The sequence below is a fragment of the Armigeres subalbatus genome, chromosome 2 (assembly GCF_024139115.2).
Source record: "Armigeres subalbatus isolate Guangzhou_Male chromosome 2, GZ_Asu_2, whole genome shotgun sequence".
Taxonomy (NCBI): Eukaryota; Metazoa; Arthropoda; class Insecta; order Diptera; family Culicidae; genus Armigeres; species Armigeres subalbatus.
The window spans coordinates 449,327,834-449,351,068 of NC_085140.1; the positions used below are offsets into that span (position 1 = coordinate 449,327,834).

Sequence of the window (23,235 nt, forward strand, 5' to 3'; positions counted from 1 at the left end):
AAATTGTTCGGTTATTCATCATCAAAACCATTGTGATGGAGGTCAGTTTAGTTTGGATTTCAACTGATTGGCGGCGCTAGTGCATATGAAATAACCCGATAGGTTAGATATCTCGAAATCTGGAATTTTTAGAATATTGTCGTCTTCTACAAAGTTGTTCGGGAGGTCAAAACCATCATGACGAAAACAAGTTTAATTTGAAATACAACCGCTTGGCGGCGCTAGTGAATTGGAAATAACCTAAAAGGTTAGATATTTCGATAGTTGAAATCTTAAGAATATTGCCGTCTTCTACAAAGTTGTTCGGATGATTAAAACCATCATGACGAAAGCAAGTTTAGTTAATAATACAACCGCTTGGCGGCGCTAGTGTATTGGAAATAACCTGATAGGTATCTCAAAATATGTATTTTTTAGAATATTGCCGCCTTCTACAAAGTTGTTCGGGTGGTCAAAACCATTCCCAAGTAACAATTTTCATGCTTGTTAGATTTATTTAATTCTTATAGCGGATTTATGACAGCAGTCACCATGGCTAGTTACTCAGATTTATTAGCGATCTTATTGCTATCAATAAACCTCTAATAAATCTATTCGAAAAGCTTCAAACGTCAAATGCCGACTGGTCTTGTTAGCAGTTCTACGGTTGTAACGAAGAGCATAACAAGTCTAATTTTCAAAGCTTGATCAAAGCCATAATTTTGGGTCGTAATGTGGTCAAATGAATAACCCCAATAAGAATATTTACATTGCAAAGGGTTTATAACGGTGTTTAATAAGAGCAACATTTTTCTGATCGAAATCTATGATGGCCATATTGGAAATGGAGAACCATCCTCAAGTCAGTGAAATTTATCACTGGAATTTATGATTAGACGGTGTTTTCGCCGCAAAAGACACATTTTTGGTAAAGGATATAAAAAACAAACATATCTGGGTGTAATATCAATTAGTTTAGCGAAGATTTACGTTATTGATATTATAATAATTTTAAATTCATTGCCCAAAACTATATTATTTTGCGGGCGCGTAGTGCTTAATCTCATTTTTGCACTAGCTTTCACCATGAAATCGAGCGCGCACCTCGTTTCCATGAAAGTAGGGTAAAGTGCCCAATAGTGGACCCCCATCCAATAGTGGACCCTCCAGCCATTTTCGCATTATAACAGCAAAATGTAAACATTTTGTTATGAAATTCCATCGGGAGAACCTACCTTACAGTCCTATGATTTGATTACATGCAATGGAAATGCCATAGAAAGTAAAATTAAATGATTTTTTACAATTCTATAAAAAATAAACACGAGAGTGTCCATTATAGGAATATTTTGGGGGGTCCATGATAGGGAAGAAGAACGTCCCGAAACGGAACATAAAAATCAAATGAAGTGTCGATTATAGGGAAGCAAATTCCTATTATGGACCCCCAGGGGGTCTACTATAGGGCGAATTCAGTCAGACTTTAAAATGTAAATTTCAACGAATAACGTCGTGTACTTGAGTGTTTTATGTATGTATCGTGAAGAGGAGATGCAGAACTTGGTATTAGATGTCAAGCAGAATTAATATTTTGAAAATTTCTACTCCTTATGACAAAAAGAGCAAAATTTCGCTACTAGGGGGTCCACTATTGGGCATTTTACCCTACATTGGAGAAAAAACTTAAAAAAGTATTATTTTGTAGTCATCCTCATCATGATTTTCATCAACATGATTTTCATAAACGCAAGATTTTGTTTCTCTTTTTTCAAAGCAAATTTTTGACAGCTGCCGCAGCCAAATTCCCTTTTTTTGCGGGCGGCTTGAAACGGATTTTTATATACTCTTATAAGAGGTTTATAGTGGTAATCTAGAGAGGGCCACTTGGACATATCTTACTCTTATAGTGGTCATCAGAAGGTAATCCTGTAGTAATGGGTTTTATTGTCAGTTCTTGTAATTCGATCTTGAAAACCATTTCTAGAGCGGAATAAAACTTGAAATGTTACTTGGGTTATGACCAACGCAGGTTTAGATAAAGATATAACCGCTTGGTGGCGCTAGTGTATAAGAAATAACCTGCTAGGTTAGATATTTCGAAAACTGAAATTTTTAGAATATTGCCGTATTCCACAAAGTTGTTCGGGTGGTGAAAACCGTCATGATGCAAGCAAGTTTAGTTTTAAACACAATCGCTTAGCGGCGCTAGTGTATAAGAAATAAACTGATAGGTTAAATATATCAAAATCTGGAATTTTCAGAATATTGCCGTATTTTACAAAGTTACTTGCCATAAGACGAGTTCGTACAATTCTATTTAATTCCACCACTTGGTTGTACCTTTGACAGATACATATTTCGACTTCTACAGTAAGGCCATCTTCAGTGTCTCGTACTTGTATTGCGGTTTCAAACAAAACTTCTGGTTTGACTACCTTTTTAAATCTTACATAATAACCAACCTAACAGATAATTCGGATAACTTTGTAAAAGATGGCCACTTTCCAACTCTAACGGATTTAGAAATATTTAACCTAACAGGTTATTTCTCATACACTAGCGCCGCTACTAAACTAGTCTCCGTCATAAATGTTATGGCTACCCGAACAACTTTGTAGAAGACAAAATCTTTCTAAGTCTTATAGATCTCGAGATATCCACCTCACTAAATTATTGCATATAAGCTAGCGCCACCTAGCAGATGTGTGTCTAGCTAATCTGATAATCACAAAATGCATTACGCACATATTTATATTACAAAAGTTGGAGCGCGTTCTGAAAGATTTGAAAATAAATAATAATTTTTTCCTGATTTTATTTATTTCCGTGTTTGCCTCAATAGCAACCAGATATTCACCACCGGTGCGAAGCATGATTGCACTTCAACAACCTTGATAGAAACAACCGGTGCGAGAACAAGTGCATAAATAAAATATGAACGCATTTCGTTCCTATACTAGACACTCATTTGGATACACATTGGTCCGGATTCTTTCCAAAATTCTTTTTCTGTAGTCACTTGAAGAACCTTCGTTATGACGGAAGCAAGCTGTACCAACCGTTTCAGCTCAAAACGATTTATTCAGTCCGGTATTGCATAAAAGACTGCAAGCACACACCACGAGGGTCCGGTTGATCCATTCGGCCAAACCATTCTGTTTCGAAATATGCGGTACCACCCGCCATTTGCACCCCATCACAGATGGTACGCAGCACTTTCCTTTCGAAAACTCCCAGTACCCGTTGGTCCTCCACGAGCATCGTCCAAGTCTCGTGTCCGTAGAGAACTACCGGTCTAATAAGCGTTTTGTAGATAGTCAGTTTGGAACGGCGGCGATCGAAGTGTTTAGAGGAGTCCATAGTACGTACTATTTCCTGCCATGATACGTCTCCCAATTTCTGCTATCGTTATCGGAGGTCACCAGTGAGCCTAAGTACACGAATTCTTCAACTATCTTGATTTCGTCAACACCAATACAAACTCGTGGTGGGTGGCTTACGTTGTCCTCTTTTGAGCCTCTTCCTATCATGTACTTCGTCTTCGACGTGTTGATGACTAGTCCAATCCCTTTAGCTTCGCTTTTCAGTCTGGTGTAGGCTTCCTCTATCCTCTCAAAGTTATGTGCCATAAAATCAAAAACGGAAATCCGTTTTCGTGCATTAGCTGCCATACCTGGTCCCGATCGATTGTATCATATGCGGCTTTGAAGTCGACAAATAGATGATGTGTGGGCACTAGACTGGCCCAGCTTATTATGGGGAGAAAAAAACGTTGTCGAATTCCACGGGGAATTGTGTCTTCCCCCCAGAATTGTGTCTTTGGGTGAGAAAATCAATCTCTGAAAATTTCAGCTCAATCGCTTGTTGCATAAGCTGGCGCATTTGATTTGAAGTTTGTATGGGGATATCATCCAAAATATGTAGGAAAATACACCTCCGTCGCTCATTCGATCTGGAAATTGGTTCTGATTGCTCGATTGACCTAAGAATTGCAAAAACGGCAGTTGGTATGTTACAGGACAATTTCACAGAAAATTGTATGATGATTAAATGAACTTGCTCTTTGAGTTGAAGAAGGACCCTGCGGTTCATAGCTCGGTTTTACAGGAGCGCATTGCGAAATCATTGGGCTCAGAGGCGGAAGTCAAATTTTGTGCAGAGACCTAGACGAGATCACGTCGGAAGAAGAGCTGCGGGGTGCACTACAGGCGCAGTGCAATCTAGGCGAGGTGCAAATGTCGATCCGGATTAGGAAGTCGTACGGACACAGACAGCGATGATTCGTCTGCCAGTAACCGCTGCTCATAAGGCACTGGAAGTAGGCAAACTGACGGTTGGATGGTCAAAATGCCCATTGAAAGCCGCCCCAGAAGCGAGCAAATCTGCGCAGAGATGCTTCAAGTGTTTGGGCTTTGGACACCGGGCAGGAGCTTGTAAAGGTCCAGACAGATCTAACATTTGCTGGAAATGTGGGGAAACAGGTCATCTTGTGAGAGACTGCACGCACAGACCGAAGTGTATGCTTTGCACTTCAGAGGACGGAAATGACCATCAGACGGGTGGCTACAAATGCCCAGCCTACAAGAGGGCGATCGCAGGCCAGCAGCAGTGAAGATTTTTTTTTTCTTTATTAAAGAGGCTTGCAGCCCTTGGCTGGTTCACCTCTAAACTAGTGAAGATAATTCAGATTAATCTGAATCATTGTGAAACCGCACAGCAACTGTTATGGCAGTCTATAGCAGAAACGATGTGCGATGTCGCGATAATTGCAGAGCCGTATCGAGTTCCCCTGATAACGGCAACTGGGTGACAGATAGAACGGGTTTGGCTGCGATACAAGTCATGGGCAAATTCCCTATTCAAGAAGTGGTAAAGAGTTCATGCGAAGGCTTCGTGATTGCCAAAACTAACGGCTATGCACCTCCAAGGTGGACCGTGGAGCAGTTCTGCCAGATATTTAGGCTTATTCTACGTCTCGCACGACTCGAGACGACGATACTCGTTTCGTTGTCACGTGACACTTCTCGCCCTATTCCGAATGTCGACTCGCGCGAGGCGAGACGTTCATGTCGTATCGAGAGGAAGGATGAACCGACACCGAATTGAAGTTCACTCGGAGAAACGTCAAACTGAGAAAAGTTTATCGCGGATATTAAGATAAGAGCGAAGCATTTTTCTGTTTGATTACAAATATGTCCTTTATCAAAAATCTTTACAAAAAACACGCATAAATACAAGTTACTACAATAATGTATGCGTTTTTAGTTGTTCGTGAACCAATTAATGAAATTTTGGTAGGTTTCATATCAATTTTTGCAAAAAAGAAGTTTTTTGAAATTCGCCCTTTTGAAGTGGTTAATATGTGTTTTTAAGTTAGCTCCTTGGATTTGGTGGTTTTAGACGGTGTTTCCGGCACAGATTCCGAATTATCCACAAAGGCTTCCCCGATTACGTAATGGTAGGTACATTACATTCAATAATTCAATAATAAAACAAATAAAATCCCCATTCGCTAATTTGCAGGGAAACTATCGCTACACAGACTTGGCATCCCACACTGCGATGATAACGCGAAAAGAAAGGTTCGTTTCGCTGGAGTTCTATCATACACAACATATCTCCGCTGATGTTGATTCAGATTGTCCATACGGCTGCCGCGTAATTGCCATGGTGTGCAAATCCGGAATGCTGCAAGTTTTTACCTACGACGGAGGGACAATATGCGCAAGGAGGCTCTAGCGATTGGCCAGATTATAAAGGAGCTGAAATACCTGAAAAGTACCAAGTCCAAATGGGCCGCTCCTGGAGGAAACAACGAGCCATCTACAGAATTTCATTTTTATTTATTTAGTTAACATCTAAACAGATAACACTGAATCAACAATTTGACGCCACAATACACGGTTCGAGGCCGCATCTCTCCATCCTCGGATACGCCCCACGCTCGCCAAGTCGTTCTACAGCCATCTACAGAAGAACGTGGATTTTTACCAGAAATTTACCATTAGAAACTACACTGAACTGAATATGCCAGTAAGCAATTATACGAATTCCATCCACATCATTGCTATTTGCTTGGTTCTGGGTTCATGTGGAGTATATGGACCGCGCCGATGGAAATCTAAACTCCCGAACAGAATATACCCGAATGAAGAGTAGAATGCTGATGAGGAAACGGAGTGATTCTTTTCAGACTAGGATACTAGACCTAGGTAATCTTGTTATCGAAAATGTATCCTATTTTACAATTAGAGTTTAAATAAATGATCTAGAAAGCTGTTATTGGATTCTTCGAAAATCTTTTACTACAGTCTTCGCTAATTTTTTGAAGCATGCTATGATAACCTTGTACTTGATTCACAGAATTATTCGATAAAACTCAATTCACTAGTTATTTAGGTGATTGAACCTACAATTCTAAAACCAAGCAAGATTCATAGGAAACAGTTTGTAGTATTTTTGAACTTTACTTTAGGCATTCCTGCGGAAACCTTCTACAGGACTCTTCAGAGTTCCAATGCAGGATTCTTAGGATCAATCGTAGAAAAAATTCTTTAACAATCATTGACAAGATTTTACAAAAAATTGAAGCATGATTCATTGAGAATACTTCTCAGGATTATTAAGTAAGCCGATTCAGGATTCTGCGGACATGAGTATGTATCTTGTGTGGCAAGTACAATGGATAGACTATGCCCAGGGATTCAAGAATGTTTCCTACCCGAAAACATCCTGGAACGGACCGAGAATCGAACTCGCCATCTAACCATCGCCACCAGGCTAACTGGAAACTCAGTGATTACATTACAGTGATTACATCAGTGATAAATTACAATGCATGTGCGATGTTCTAGGTTTTCCAAAACGTCTTTTAGTGTGGACTAAAGTACCCACCAGATCAACCAGGACTTTTGCAATGTCCCCGGTATCAGGATAAACGCAATCAGATAAAATGGGCATATGCACTTCCTCAGAAGCCGATTCCCATGAATATGGTTCAAAGTTCTTTCAAGTTTTGTTCAGATCTATGTATTTACCGGATCGACCATGGCTTTTGTAATGTCCTCATCATTGTTATATACCGAAACTGGATCAATGGGTATATGTGTATCATGTAAACTAGATTCTAATAAATATGAAATATAGAAAATTGTCCAAAACGTTCTTGAGTTCAGACTTATGTTTGTACTAGATTAACCATGACTTATGTCCTCATCATTATTATATGTATGTATACTCAATCAGGCATCACGTGATTTCCTTGACTATGAGATGTTTAAGGTCCTCCAAAACGTTTTGTAGTTCAGATTATAGTATCTATCAATTAGACCTTTTGCAATACTTTTTTTTTGCGATACTTCAGTAATGGTATATGTACTGTATACCCAATCAGGTTCAATGAACATTGCGTTTCACGGAAGCACATTTTCATAAAAGTGCGATATTTTCAAAACTTGAATGAAGGCATGAATGGAGGCATACACCCATATCGCCTCCATCTTGTATAAGCATAAGCGTTCTTGCGCAATCTGGGCAACCAGTACTTTTGCAATTTCCTCAGCATCGATTTAAATCTAATCAGGTTGAATGATTATATATGTACACATAATGCACATCACAATGAACCATCCCAAGTAACTAAAAGTTCCTTTAAGAGTACGTTTTTCGCTTAAGCAGCTCTGTGAAGCTGATTAATCAAAAAACGTACTCTTAAAGGAACTTTTGGTTACTTGGGATGTTTCAAGTATTTGAGACATTATTTATTCAAGTTTTGTGTAAAACAGTATGAGCAGCGTTCATTTTCTCATGCCGAGTCAAGTACAAGACACTGAAGTCGGTTGAGGTCGAAAAAGATACAATCAAGTGGTGGAATTAAATGGGATAACTCGTTTTTTGACCAATGAAAACTAAATGGCTAAAATGGCCGACTAGGTTTAAATTTCTGCATTTACACATTACAATATTATATTTATATCTATTGATGCAAAGATATGTTATTCCTACCTCCAAGTAGACCAATGCGACAATAAAAATGTTATCGGCTCAGACGTGATAGATCATTTCCAGCCAGCGATGGCAAAATGGTGACCGGCAGCAGCGGCGTGGGTCAACCTGAACTTATTTCATGGGTTCAAAATTCTTCGGAGTTTCTCCTGTAGCTCCTCCAGAAGTTCCTTCGAAAGTTTATTCAGGAATTCCTTCGGAAATTCCTCCAGGAATTTCTCCCCAAGTTCTTCCAGGAAATCGTCCAAAAGTTCCTCCAAGATTTCCTCCGGAAGTTCTTTCACGACCTCTCGTAAGTTCTTCCAGAAATTTATCCGAAAGATTCTCCAGGTATTCTTCCGGATGTTGCTTCAGGAGTTCCTACGGAAGCTCATCCAGAAATTCCTTCGAAAGTTTCTCCAGTAATTCCTTTGACAGTTTCTTCAGGAGTTCCCCCAGATGTCCCACCAAGATTTTCCCCCAAAAGTTCTTCCAAAAGACTACAGAGATTTCTCCGGAAGTTCATTAACGATTTCCCTTGAAACCCAAGCAGCACGCGCAACATCTTTCAAATGGCTGTTTGTTCCTATAAAATTGCATTGAAGACACTGACAATACATCGAGTCACATCAAAGCCACTTTTCAGTTTTAGAAACACACAACGTTTCATTTACGTTTAAGTGGCGTCGCAATACGCCATGCATCTGACTTTTTGGATGATTTGGAGTTCAATGTGTTGCATATCAGAAACAAAACAGTTAAGTTGCAGAACTGATAACACTTCGGTTCATTGCTGTTACGACAATGTTTCTGATATGTGGCAAAGCACTTTCAGCTCAGCTGAGCAGTATTTTATTTTTGACAGTCCCCTGCATGTTCCGTATAAGGTACAATAAAGTTACAAATGACTTTGTTGTTTATGTAGTGCACTTGTAGCAGTATCTCCAAATGGAATTGATAGTGTGCTGGTTATGGTAGAAGGTTGCAAATCTCAAGGTCCATGGTTCAATTCCCGGTTGGTTTTTGTGTTTTTATTTTCATTGTAGCCGCAAGATGTTGCAAATAGGCTCCACCTCTTGCGCTTTTTGTGTCACAAAGGAGTTCCAAATACGACTTGTTGTGCATAACTCAGACCTTTAGTAAGTCACACCACAGTTGAGATTACTCACTGAGAAACAAGTGGTGTTGCTTGGGAAGTTCTTTAATTCCTCCGGAAGTTCTCCAAAATTGTCTCTAAGAACGTACGAGTTCCCTCGAAAATTCTTTCAGAAATTTATCCGACACTCCAGAAATTCCTCCAGAAGTTTCTCCAAGAATTACCCCAGATGTCCCTCCAGGATTTCCTCCAAATGTTCAAAGTTCCTTTACAAGCTCCCTCGAAAGTTCTTTCAAAAATTTACGTGTCAGTTCCTCTGGAGTTCTTCTAAGAATTTCTCCAGAAATTCCTCCGGTAGTTCCACCCAAAGGTCCTCCGGAAGTTCCTTCGGGAGTTCCTCCATGAAACTCTTAGGAAGTTCGTCCAGGGACTTCCCCAAATGATCCTTCAGGATTTCCTTCAAAAGTTCTTCCAGAAGTTCCTATTCCGGAAGTCCATTTACGAGTTCTTTCGAAAGTTTTTTTTTTATAGAAATTTGACCAGAAACTTTTTTTAGAAATTTAACAGAAAGTTCCGTCATGAATTCCCCCAGAAGATCCCCCAACATTTCTCCAGGAATTCCTCTCGAAGTTCCTTCAGGAATTCCTTTTCGAGTTCCCTCGAAAAAATTTCAGAAATTTATCCTATACTCTAGAAATTCCTCCCGAAGTTGTTCCTACAGGATTTATTTCAGAAATTCATCCGGAAGTTTATTTACGGAAGTTAAAAATACACTAATTAAGATCTAAAAAAAAATGCAATTTCATGGGAACTACGCCGGTGCTTATCGAGTAAAATTATAAAAAAAAAACGCCGTCGCCGGCTCGCACTTGCATCCAGACCTGTCCACGTATGGAAAAGAAAATCGAATAAACCTGTCATATAAGCTATGGCCATTTGAGTTTGTGGTCAATACGACCCAAACAATGAAAGAACGTAAGATTCTCTACCATGAAGATTAACGGTGATGATGCAAAAATTAATATTTTGGACCAAATGATCTAACAAGTGATACTTATCTAAAACTAAAATAAAAGCACGTGTAATGATTTGCTCATGCGATTTCCTGGTTACTTCAGAAGAAACACCAGCATTACTAGGTGAATTGATGTAGATTTTTTGTTTCCGGACCGTTCTCGTTTCCTTCTGACGTACCGACAAATCTCGCATGAAATCCTCGCTCCAGTCAGACTTTTGTCGACATAGAACGACTATCAGAATGCACTGAGAGTTCATCGAGGTTCATCCACATCGACAATTGTCACTTCATTCGACTACGGGAATCGGGTGACGCATACGACTCGACTCATGTCGATTCACACGAGACGCAGAATAAGGGTGATTGGATCAGTTAACCGATGAGGGAGGGAGTCTATCGTCGACATCACGTTCTGCAGTCCTTCGTTGATGGCAAGTATGGACTGGAGAGTTATCGAGGAGTACACTCACAGCGACCACCAGGCGATTCGCTACCATATTGGCCAACGAAATCCTGGTGCAACACGAAGAAGGATAACCAATGAACGGAGGTGGAAAACGAAAGCCTTTAACAAAGACCTATTCGTTGAGGCACTTTGACCGGACAGCAGTACCGAGATCATTGATGCGGCCGAGCTAACAAGAATGATAGTAAGGGCTTGTAACGCTACAATGCCACGAAAACTAGAACCAAGAAGCAATCGGCGTCCAGCTTACTGGTGGAACGACAGGCTCAGTACGCTACGCACTGCTTGCCTCAAAGCTCGGAGGCGGGCACAGAGAGCAAGGACGGAACCAGAGAGAGAGGAACGTAAGGCGGTGTTCTGGGAAGCCAGGACAGAATTGAAACGGGCTATCCAACTTAGCAAGTCAGACTGCTGTACCAAGAAGCACAGGAGCTGTGCCGAGAGTCAGACGCCAACCCCTGGGGGAAGCGTATCGGGTCGTGATGGCGAAGATCAAAGGCCCATCGACGCCAGCTGAAATGGGCCCGGACAAGTTGAAGGCAATTGTGGAGGGTCTTTTCCCGAAACATAGTCCGACCATGTGGCCGCCAACACCCTTTGACGAAGAAGGAGAAGCAAACCCCGTAGATCGACAAGTGTCCAATAGTGAGCTTGCAGCAGCGACTAAACGCCTGAAAGCGAAGAAAGCCCCGGGTCCGGATGGAATACCGAACGTTGCTTTAAAAGCTGCGATCCTGGCATATCCGGACATGTTCAGGAAGGCGCTGCAAAAGTACTTAGACGAAGGCAATTTGCCAGAAATGTGGAAGATCCAGAAGCTGGTGTTGCTGCCTAAGCCAGGAAAGTCACCCGGCAATCCGGCCGCGTACAGGCCTATATGCCTGTTAGACACGCTCGGGAAGCTCCTTGAGAGAATCATCATCAATAGGCTGACGAAATGTACAGAGGGAGAACGCGGGTTGTCGAATATGTAGTTCGGATTCCGTAGAGCAGTATCGACGGTGGATGCAATTCGAAGAGTGCTCGAGAGTGATGAGAAGGCGTCCAAGCAGAAGAGACGAGGAGATCGGTACTGCGCAGTGGTCACGATAGACGTGAAGAACGCGTTCAACAGCGCCAGCTATCTGTGCAATATCATGAAAAGTTATTTGCAGAGTAGAGTTCTGATGTACGATACGATCGAAGGACATAAATCGATGCGCGTTACAGCGGGTGTTCCCCAGGGATCCATACTTGGTCCAACTCTTTGGAACATGATGTACGACGGAGTGTTGACTTTGCAGCTACCCAGGAAAGTGAAAATCGTGGGTTTTGCGGACAACGTGTCACTAGCGGTGATGGGCGAGACTCTTGAAGAAGTTGAGGTGTTGGTGATGGAGACGATAGCCATGTTGAACATGGCTCTGGATTAGCGGGGTTAAGCTGCAGATAGCTCACCACAAAACGGAGATGCTATTAGTCAGCAACTGTAAAGCGATCCAGCGGATGGAGATCGTCGTCGGAGGCCATGCGATTGCATCGAAGCGATCACTGAAGCACTTGAGAGTGATGATCGACGATCGGCAGCCACATTGACTACGCCTGTGAAAAGTCGGCGAAGGCAATGAACGCAATAGCGAGGATCATGCCAAACGTAGGCGGACCAAGAAGCAGCACGAGGCGTGTCTCGTCATCGATACTGCGGTATGGGGTTCCTGCTTGGGGCAATGCACTGCAAACCAAGCGGAACCGGGAAAAGCTGAATAGTGTGTTCCGGCTAATGGCCATTCGAGTCGCGAGCGCATATAGAACGATATCGTCAGAGGCAGTATGCGTTATTACTGGGATGCTACCCATCTGCATCACCCTGGAGGAAGACATCGAGTGTTATCGGCGAAGAGACACCAGAAACGTAAGGAAGGAGGTGAGAATCTGATCGATGGCGAGATGGCAACAAGAGTGGGACAGTACGGAGAAAGGGAGGTGAACCCACCGGCTCATCCCAAACCTGTCGGTGTAAATGAACAGTTTTTATCGGGTCACGGATGCTTCCGAAAGTACTTACATCGGTGTGGACATACTAATTCACCGTTATGTCCAGAGTGTGAGAATGTCGAAGAGACTCCAGAACACGTGGTATTCGATTGCCCAAGGTTTGCGGAAGTACGTAGAGGAATGCCTGCCCTACGAGCGGACAACATCGCAGAGCGAATGTATCACGAAGAAGGCACGTGGAATGTGGTCAGCAGAGCAAATACTGTCAGAGCTGCAGCGTGGATGGAGAAGTGACCAGCGAATAAGCGTAGTCTCGGAGGAAAATCCAGTGTGAGTGCAGTGAGCAGTGTTTGGCCTCGGGTCGTCGAGGCGCCGGCGAATCGGAAGTCTCTGCCAACCGGAATCGTCGGACCGACCTTGGCACTCGAACAGCCAACCTGCTGAAGAAAGAAGAAGAAAGCGCTTCGGGTATGTATGGCACCGCCAGTGCGGACGTCTTCCACCGTCGGAATACCTCTGCAACCCGAAGACGAAATAGGCGCAATGCGCGAAAGCGTCCCTTGCGATAGCCGCTGGTAGTCGGGGCACCATCAGTGCGGAAGTTTCCTTCACCGGAACTGGTGGACCACCCTCGACGCCGGGGGGAGTCAGGAGGATTCGAGTTTGGAAGTTTGTGGCACGACCGCCGAGGGATCGAGTAGCAGTGGTTTAGAGAGTACCACACGATGCCAACGACTACACAGTTTATGCATAGACAACAAATTCATGGCTTGTTCCAAATGGCGTGGCTCCAAATGGCTGGAGCGAAATGAGATGACAGCAGCTCTCCGTCGGTGCGTGTGCACGCCACCGAGATCTGACGAGAAGAGGCCGAGTCATGGCTTGCTGCTCACCGATTGACACGCTGATGGTAAGTTCCGATATGCATATCCGAAATGTCCAGCAATTCTGGGGGATACCAGTTGGCTCTGAAAATCACGTTGCCTTTTGACACAACTAGAGTTCTATGTTGCTATGTTGCTATGCGACCATGACGTTGTCACCTCTTCGGCTACTTTCAGAATATTTTTCTCACGATCGGTTTCGACTAACTTCTACTTCGTTCCAGGTTGCCATACAACGAAGCCTATCGTTTTTCGCAGACGATGTCAAGATCTACATGATAATTAAGAGTCTAAGAGATTGCCTGGAGCTTCAGAAGATGGTAGATTGTTTTGAAATGTGGTGTTCCAGAAACTTCATGACAGTTAGCATTGTTAAATGCAGTATCATCTCGTATCATCGAAAGACCAAACCATTTGTCTTTGACTACACCATCGAAGACCAGCCTTTGCAAAGAGTAACGCAAGTACGAGACTTGGGTGTTATGCTGGATAGTGGCCTCACATTTCGAGTCCACTACTCTGATGTTCATGTAATTTCTAAAGCAAATAGACAGCTTGGATTCATACTTAAAATTTCTTCAGAATTCCGTGATCCATTCTGCCTGCGATCACTTCCTCCCGTGGAATGATGCCACAAACCTGCCTCCATATGAAGAACGTTGCCAACCTCTTGGACTACAAACCCTACAACGACGACGATCCATCGTTCAAGCTTTTTTTGTGGCGAAAATTTTAAAAGGAGAAATTGACGCCCCATCTATCCTAACCGAGATCAGTATTTACGCATCAGCTAGAAGTCTACGTCAGCTGAATTCCCTCCACCTTGAAACGCGTAACGCTGAGTATGTTCAGCATGAACCTATTAGATTTATGTGTAGTCATTGGAAAGACGTTTTTGAACTGTTTGATTTCAACTCAACCAAGCGGGCCTTTCAAGAACGACTTTCATTAAGACAAAAACTATTTGCTACGCAAAAACCAATTTTTTAAGGCACTTTTATATGTTGTATGTTTTAGTTAGTTAGTATATTAAGCCCTAATTGTTCATTAGGACCACTAAAGTGTCAGATGAATGTGTACAAATAAACAAATAATAAATCTGCATGCTAACTTTCAGTTCCTGCTGTTTCGGACAGACCTCCGGAATCTGGAATTGCTTCTGAACTGCCGGCCATATTGGAAACCACGTGTTTTTTCTAGTGATTTTTCATGAGCACGAATTGAGAAAACCTATAAATACTATAATACAACGTTATTATTTTTAAATACGTTTCGAAACGTTAAGTATGGTCAGCATGAACCAAATAAACAAACAATAAATGCTGCATCCTAGCTTTCAGCTCGTGTTCATGCCTCGAGTTGGAGTTCTCTGAAACGGTATTAAGTTCTTTAAAATCTGGATTTTTTTTACGACTAGCTGTCGCCGTCGCGGCGGTAAAATCATCCCCCCATCCGCAACTGACCAAATTCTGGGGCACCTTCGACGAAAGGTGCATCATTGAATGCTGGTGCTTACGTCCTTGTTCATTACCGACATCTACCTTCCGCGACGATGCTCATAGTAAGGAGGCCTACTCTGCCGTGAATCGCATATCTGTCCCATCTTTGCTGGGTTTCCTATTCATATGGGATAAATATGCGATTCACGGCAGTACTAGTCTACCCACTTCTTCATATATGTAGTATGCACAAATACAAACGATAATACAACTACGATCAAATCTTTTGTCCGAATAAGCCAGAGCTATGTGCAGATGCCGACTATAATGATAACATATTGTCCTCCCATGAAGTTATCCATCCCAATTCCACAAACAGTGCAGTGGCACGGAAGAACCTCCGATGGATTTCTCATATCTTCTTCTATCAAAGCAGTTCTCCAGCAGTTAATTATTGTTTGATCAATACATTTATTTCACGAGTTCGCTCACTAAAAAGAGTTGGGCGCTTGTGTTTTCCAATGTTTTCTCACGTTACTCACAGATATTTCCTTCCATCTTATCAATGCACGCGCGTTGATTTTGGTGACTTTCTATCGTTTATGTGTGTTTTTATAATAGTGTATGATGAGATTTCTTTCGTATTCGATGAAAGTGATTACGACCAATGGCTCTGAAAAGAACTAGATTCTACTAAGAAAAATTGTAATAAATAAGTGGGACCTAGGTCTGCTAATTTCCATAGTTAACGTAGTTCCAATAACGCTGAAAGATATGAAATGTTCTGTTTTGAACTCACGCTACGGTAATGTAATTTTAATATGTTCTCACTGTCGTTTGCCTCTATTGAAGTTGTGGTAAAACGTTTCACTCTATTCCCTTTATAAATTTCGATAACGGACACTAGATCTACGGTAAACACGTTACATTGCTTTGCCAGAAAAAAAAATGCTATAAGTGACGGAAACTCTCCCTAATTGAACAAATTTCGATTTGGATTGTATTAGATACAAGTTGACTTTCCCTCTCATCTGTGTGTAATAGTACTTAGCACTAGAATAAGATCAAGGGCCTGTAACTGAAGCCCTCAACAGAAATTGCGCGAAATATGAAAAGTTGGTATACACAAATGATTACTTAGTAACTACGGTTTAAAATGAGCACTTGTTTCAATTATTAAACTAATCTAATAAGCTAAAGAAGAGTGAGAACGGAAAGTATGTACAATTGAAAATTATTCTATACTCCAAGCAGTGATCGTGGAGAAAAGGGCATGATAAATGATGTTCGATTGTGGTGTTATGTAACTCTATATCGACACAAAAAACGATCCCTCTCTTGTGATGATTTTGATTGTATACATTAAACAGATTTTTTTTTAAATTTCTGGTATGCCATTCAAGGTTCAATGACTTCCTTATTTTTAAACACGTTTTACTCTTTATTCTTTCTTTAATATTCTTCAATACAATATAAGGCACTCATCTTTTAGAGAAGGAGAAGAAATCATTTCATGGAAAATAATGCTTAAACTTTACGACTCGGTTGGAATGGTTGGAAGAAAGATAGTTGTCTATTTGATGTGTGATGTTAGTTTGGTACAAAAAACGTAGTAGAAAATTGACCATTATGTCGAAGAACGATAATAAGCTTACAGTTTTGCGAAATGGAACTTGTGTAGATTTTTTAAAGAAATATTTAATTAATTTGCTTTGTATTTAAAAAGTTAAATTTTAAAACAAAATCGAACCGTTAGATCTAAGTAAACTTGGTATTAGAACTTGTTAGAAGATGAATTAGTATTATCCCATTCAATTCCACCACTTGATGTTAACTTTACAGCAGTAAGGGCGTCTTCGGTGTCTCGCACTTGACATGATACAGTTACATTCATTTGGAGTAATGTAATGGGATAGTAACAACTCGTCTTATGACATCACTTGACGTGCCATAAGAAATTTTGGAGTAATAATTTAAACTAATATTCGACAGTCAATTAACCACCACATTCTTCTCCCCTAATAGGTAAACAAAGTAGGAAAAGCAAATTTCTAACTTCTTACACATACAACTACTGTAATATGCGTTTGCTTGGATTAGAACCATTTGTTTTGTGAAATGCGATTCTAGTTTTTGTTTGCCCCTCCATCTTTATGACTTTTACTTCAAAAAGATCGAATTCCAATACTGCAGAGGCCTTTCTTAACGGACAACAGCCAAAAAGTCTGATAGTGTAGTAGTATTACGCTGCAGATGTGTTTGATTTTGTGTGTGGGTGTGTTTTGCTGGTGTAATTTAGTTACCTTTTCACTGCTTCGATAGCGTAAAGTTTTATTTCGCATTCGTAACTTCTATTTAGCATCTTCGTCTACAGAATGTTGCGTTTTGGTTACAGTGTTTGTGTGTTTATTATATGGTATTGACATTTTTTTTCTATCAGTGTAAAAGTGATTAAAAAATATCCAACGTTTTTCATGTTATCTATAATGATCTGCTTTGTTCCTAGTGATTGAACTTTCTACTGGTTTTGATCGTTTTGGTTAATGTCTCGTGATTTCCGACTTGGTTTTGGTAGTAAAAGTACAAAAGTTACCACATTGAAACGTTACTACGACTCCTTCTGTCCTTAAACTAAGAGTATAATAAGACAGTATCACCTTTCTGCTTACGCGTCTAAAACTCACACTCGTGTCACTTCTTAAAACACCTATTATTGCATTCATTATACACAAACAGACACACCTTCAATGTGCGATCATTCCGAAAATGTACAAACCCACATCGCACTCATACTCGTCTCGGCATGCTCCTTACCTAGTTACTTCCGTCTAACGAATCCCTTCCGTTTGCCCTTCTTCCGTCGACTTCCGACGTGAGGCCGCTCCTGGAGCGATAGCAGAAATCCGGCCCCAGCTGTGGCCATAGACGAAGTCAACATGGACGAAGCGACAGACGTCCCGTCCAGACTGAAACCACCACCACCGCTATAACCGTTACTTGGCGGGGCGAGCTCTTTGCTGTTCCGGCTCCAGCTAATCTCGCCACCGCCTCCTCCACCAATACCGGAACTATCCTTATACTATTGGGACATTTGTTTCCCCTTCAACTATACAGCACAGCCTTTCCGGGTACCGTACATGACCTGCAGCTCCGGGTAGATTATCTTCTTGATGAGCTGGTTGGTTTTCGCCGCGAGCATTGCCCGCTTCGGGTCCTTCTTTAGCACCTTGATGCCCGGCTTGTGCACTAGGAACGCATTATCCAATATGTGGAAATCATAGTCTAACACGCAAAGGGAGTACCCCTGAAAGAAGATTTAAAAAATCATAATAAATTAAGATCGTCTAACGCTTTTAAATCGAAGCGTACTCACCTGCGTCATTTTATCACTTTTGCCTTCCCAACTTAATCGCTCGTCGTAGTGCGGATCGGCATGTGTTCCAATGTAGATAGGCTCCCAATGGACAAAATAACCCACACGTTTGCCTATGTGGAAGACACCCAAATCTGTAAATAATAAATTCGTTAATACTAATGTTGAGCATCCACAGCTGCTGAATCAATACAAACCATCCGTTTCGTTGGCAGCGATCCACTCCTTGGATTTGGGAACTCCATGGCAGCTGGAGCAGACTCGCTTGTGGAACGGAATCGCCTTGCCCGTTCGTAACAGCTCCTGTAGTTCGGTTTTGTCACGAGGCACCGGCGAACTGCTGTCCACTTCGAATATCGACAGTGGGAATACCCTGTTGATATGAAACAATATTAAATAATTGTTTATTGATTTCTAATCCCGTTCAAATAAACAAACCTGGGATTCTTCCGCTGCAGCACCGGCTCGTTCCTAACTATCATCTCTAAGAACTTATGCACTAGGCCCGGATTCGGGTACAATTCGATATCACTAGCTAGTATGAAGTGGGTCATCGCCGCGTCGCGGGCGATATTCCGGCCCACGTTGACCGGGTAGAGCAGCTTCTTCTGCGTCTTGTAGAGCTGCGAGCTCGATACGTTGAAGTACGGCGCCGGCAGCGAACAGTTGAAAGGAGGCTCTAATACTTTTTCGTACTTAGGAACCTGCAAAAAATTAAAAATTGATTAAGATATTTAACCAGGATGTTAAATTGACGCTACTTACGTTTTTAGGAATATGTTTACTACTAAAATAAATATGAAACGTGACAAACTGACGAACTAAATGACTCTCTGGTAGGCAGTCTCGGAGATATTTGACGGCATTAACGGTGGGCACAAAGTCCGTACCCGGGGCGTGCATCGCTAAGCTGACCGGTGCGTTCCACCTGGAATAATATGATAGAGAATTAATTTCAAACTTAGTGCACATTCGAGAATTTAATAAATAACGAATAAGAGAACCATCATGCGCAACATTTGGTGTACGTTAAGTAGAAAACGTATGGAACACTTCCATTTTCCATACTATCTAAACGCAATTATTTGCTCAGCCATACAAATCTACAAAATTTCAAGCAGTAAAACATGTTTTACAAAAGTTTTATACGTCGCCAGCCAGGTTTCAAAACCAATCGAAAAGTGGTTTCTTTATTTGAGAACCATATTCCTATGAGTCTCTGGAAAGGGACAAGCTGTGTCGAGCCTTCTATCAAAAGTTCGTTTTGGAAGCGATCCTATAAAGTCTACGTACACTAAGCGACAGAGAAGGGCAAAAGGAAGCTTCTCACGTAGCTCATTTGACATCATAACCTAAAGTTTATCTAACAAAGCCTGCTATAAATCCGCCTCTACAGCTTTTTCGTCGCAATATCAATCTACGTCTCATAGAAGTGTTTAGCTACATCCCACTTCATCAACGTTTCAAAACAAACGTAACCTTGCCGTCTTATCTGATCCCGATAATGAATCATATAAAACATAAAGCATTCTGCCGCCACCAAACAAACTCCCAACTAAAAGGCTACAGGTAATTGCGGAACGTATAACTTCCATTTGATGATGTCATTAAACGGCGATGACTCGTCCATCCCAGTGAGTTGCGCTGCTGCAAGCGACGAACCTTCACCTTGGCAGTGTTGTGGGTTGCGAATGATCATACGTAATAATAATAAAAAGAGGTATCCCCCATACCCTCCACTCAGGCACAGGTGTCCGAGACCCATTCATCGTCCCCGTGTCAGACCCGAGCCGTCTTCACTTACCTCTCCAGCAGTGGTATCAGATTATCGAGGAACGTATAGTCCGCGTGTGTGGTATACGTGATGGTTTCATGGCAACGCAGCTCGCCGTGCTCGGCGCGGATGTAGTTCTTCATTACCCAGAAGTCACCCCGCTGGCCGATGTACGGTTCGTAGTCACGATCGTGACAGTTAAGCAGTGACCTGGGGGAGGAGAAATGGGCATCGTTAGTGGCACCACCACAGCGGATGAAGACATCGCAAGCCGGTCGGGTTCTCACCTTAGCTTCATGTCGAGATCAATCGACGCCGTGGTCGAGAAAATATCACTAGCATTGAGGAGACCAGCTCCAGCGCCGTTTGGGGCACCACCGTCCTGGTACAAGACTTCGGCACCGGCAGCTCTGTTGTTACCCGGGCCACCGTTGCTACCCTGGCTTGTTTCTGTTGGCACATCGAATCGACTATCATCTACATTTACGTTATTATTATTGTTATCTACATCGCGTCCGGCCGCTTCCAACAGCAGCTGGTCCTGTTGCTGGTTCTGATTTGCCGTCTGCTGCTGTTGCTGGGGTACCTCCTGGACGCTGATCTGGAATAAAGGAAAGAGCACCGAATCAGAAATAAGAAACAATTTTAACCGACATGCCACCCATCGTCGATCAAAGGGCAAACTAATTCATATCAATCAAGGCGGAATTGCTGTACGGGGAACATGAGAGCATCAATTTCAAGATCGATTTCAGCTGCCTTTCCATGTGACCAGAGCCCATTACAATTTGCGTATGATGAGCGTAAGCATCGTTGAATCACATTGGGGCATATTTTGCGTCGACACAAAACATGTCATTATTGTAATTTTCGTTTCGTTTCAACGAAATTACTCTCCCCGTCAGGAGTTCCGATAGCCTTCGCGATGCGTCATGCTCAGTTCCGTAGGTAACCACACCGGATCTGCCAGATGTGTGCTAATCGAAAACATGGACTGTGTACCGTTTTGACTCAAATCCCGAATATGACTTATTCTTTATGACTAAATTTTTCACCGGTTTGAGGTTTAGAGGATCAAGATTACAAAAAAAATATCATATGGAGAAAATTACGCTAAAAAGATGGTTGTTTAAAACCAGTTATGAATATGAGTCATGTTCGGGATTTGAATCAAAACGGTACCACAAGACAGGAAAAAAGGGGTTGAACTACTTGCCCCGGTAAGCTAATCGGTGTGATATTGAGCGATTGAAAGTAGTCCAGTAGGGGAGAACAGTCCAAAATGCACCCCCTAAGCTTTTTCGATGTTTTCACCAATATAAACAAGAATATAGAGCCATTTCAACGTGTAGATGAAAAATTTACAAAACTAGCTACATTCGGGTTGTTATGGCTTACTAACGCATTTAAAATAAGTTTAAAAAATGGGCCTGGGGAAAAATGCCCGAATATTGGTGTAAAATGACTCAACTGCGTGTAAAATAATGGTGAACGCATGGTTGTTTGTTTTGTGGATTGGATTGAACGAGAATGTTACGGATGAGGTGAAAGAGTTGCAAATCGCTAAATTTAAATGAAAATTCAAGGATTTAGCAAAAAAAAAATCCATTGCATCTCAATAATGAATAACTTATATTGAATTGTAATGGTAATATTTGTTCATAAATGTACTACAAAAGATTATATGAGTGAGGCCATTTTGCCCTGTGGGTGCTTATGCACTGTTCTCCCCTACACACTTGTTTGTCCTTGCTGAGCTGATTGGCAAGGTATCGTGTAGGAAGCTGGTTGAATGATTGGGTTTATTAATTGTTGTTGTGCTTGCAAGAATAACATATTAAGGACATAAGTCGTCCTTCAAAAAGTTGGGTGACAGTCAAGGGCGCACTAGTGGGATGAAACCTTTAATTGAAGTAGTTTAAGAATGCAGAGGATGCAGAGGATGTCCGTGTCCTACTAAATGTCCATTTGCAGTATTACCCTTTCAGCTGTATTGTTTTATACATTCTGTAGCATTAGGGCAATTATATATAGGTTGCATCCAAAGTATGAAATTATCATATCAATGATATAACTGAAAAAGAGTCAAACGATCGATTCTTCACTACATAAAGTTGTAACTTATTAGGTACTAGCAGACCCGACGAACTTCGTTTCGCTTAAAATTGATTTATTCTCTGATTAGTTTTCGAGTTATGCAGAAAAATCTGTTTAATTTGTATGGGAGCCCCCATTTCCAAATGGGGGAGGGGTCTCGAACCATCTTAAGAACCTTTCCCGGCCCCAAAAACCTCTGTATACAAATTTTCACGCCGATCGGTTCAGTAGTCTCGGAGTTTATAAGGTTCAGACAGATAGAAATTCATTTTTTTTTACTGTCAAATGTTGGTCTAGTGATAACGTAGAAAACATTTTTTTTTCAAAATAGTTTTTATTTTTATTGCATACCGTGATGTTTTATATTGTATATAAGTTCATCACTAGTCATTAAGGGTTTTGAACCCTTGAACATTACCAAAAACGATGACACGTTGGCACGAAAAGGCTAAAAGTGGAAGTGTGTGCCGCTACCGCCTGTGATTTTTGGCATCACACCACCACCGACATGTTTGCATCGGAGTGCCACTGGTCAAAATATTTTACACCAGCGATCTAAATTTGTATATAGTTTTTAAATGTTTGTATAACAGTTTTTTAATAAGGTTACTAATTCCTAAAAAAAACGATAGTCAAAGGGTAAGAGAACTGCAAAAATCTCACTAATTTTCTTGAAAATTTGAACCACATGACTTGAATAAAACAGCAATAGAATGTTTGATATAATTCCGTTAAATCGAAACCTCTTTATAATCTTCTGCATGCTGAAAAAATCACAAGAATAAGAAACAAACCAAATATCTTTTCATTGCTCTGTTTTTGATGGGATTGATATAAGAGCTATGGGATGATATTCCGAACCGTTTCCCTACATATTGGTGTGTTGCAATCTTCTTCTTCTTCTTATATATAAAAATGAAATGGTCTGTGTTCGTATCCGCATAACTCGAAAACGGCTGGATGGATTTTTTTCATTCCTTTAACCGAAAGGTTCATTATAGTTTCCGACGGGTTTATATGATATTTGCTTATGCAAAAATAACGAATTAAGATGAGTAAATCGAGCAAAACTAAAAGTTAGATTCGTATGGAAATTGTGCAGAACAGTTTACAACGCACATTTTCGCCTACTATGCAGGACAACGTCTGCCG

At 41.4% G+C, this 23,235-nt stretch overlaps 1 protein-coding gene across 3 annotated transcripts in view; it reads right to left on the bottom strand.

Moving 5' to 3' along the window:
• Positions 1-15,290: 15,290 nt before the first annotated feature.
• The window catches only part of LOC134213730 (beta-1,4-glucuronyltransferase 1), a 286,461-nt gene continuing 278,516 nt past the window's right edge, over positions 15,291-23,235 (bottom strand). For all 3 annotated transcript variants that reach the window (XM_062693043.1, XM_062693044.1, XM_062693045.1), the window contains 7 exons: positions 20,274-20,587; positions 20,017-20,196; positions 18,978-19,140; positions 18,651-18,916; positions 18,410-18,585; positions 18,213-18,346; positions 15,291-18,143 (listed from right to left, as the gene is read on the bottom strand). In XM_062693043.1, coding sequence (XP_062549027.1) covers positions 17,946-18,143; positions 18,213-18,346; positions 18,410-18,585; positions 18,651-18,916; positions 18,978-19,140; positions 20,017-20,196; positions 20,274-20,587 — 1,431 coding nt within the window. In that variant the 3' untranslated portion in view covers positions 15,291-17,945. The remainder of the gene's footprint in view (positions 18,144-18,212; positions 18,347-18,409; positions 18,586-18,650; positions 18,917-18,977; positions 19,141-20,016; positions 20,197-20,273; positions 20,588-23,235) is intronic.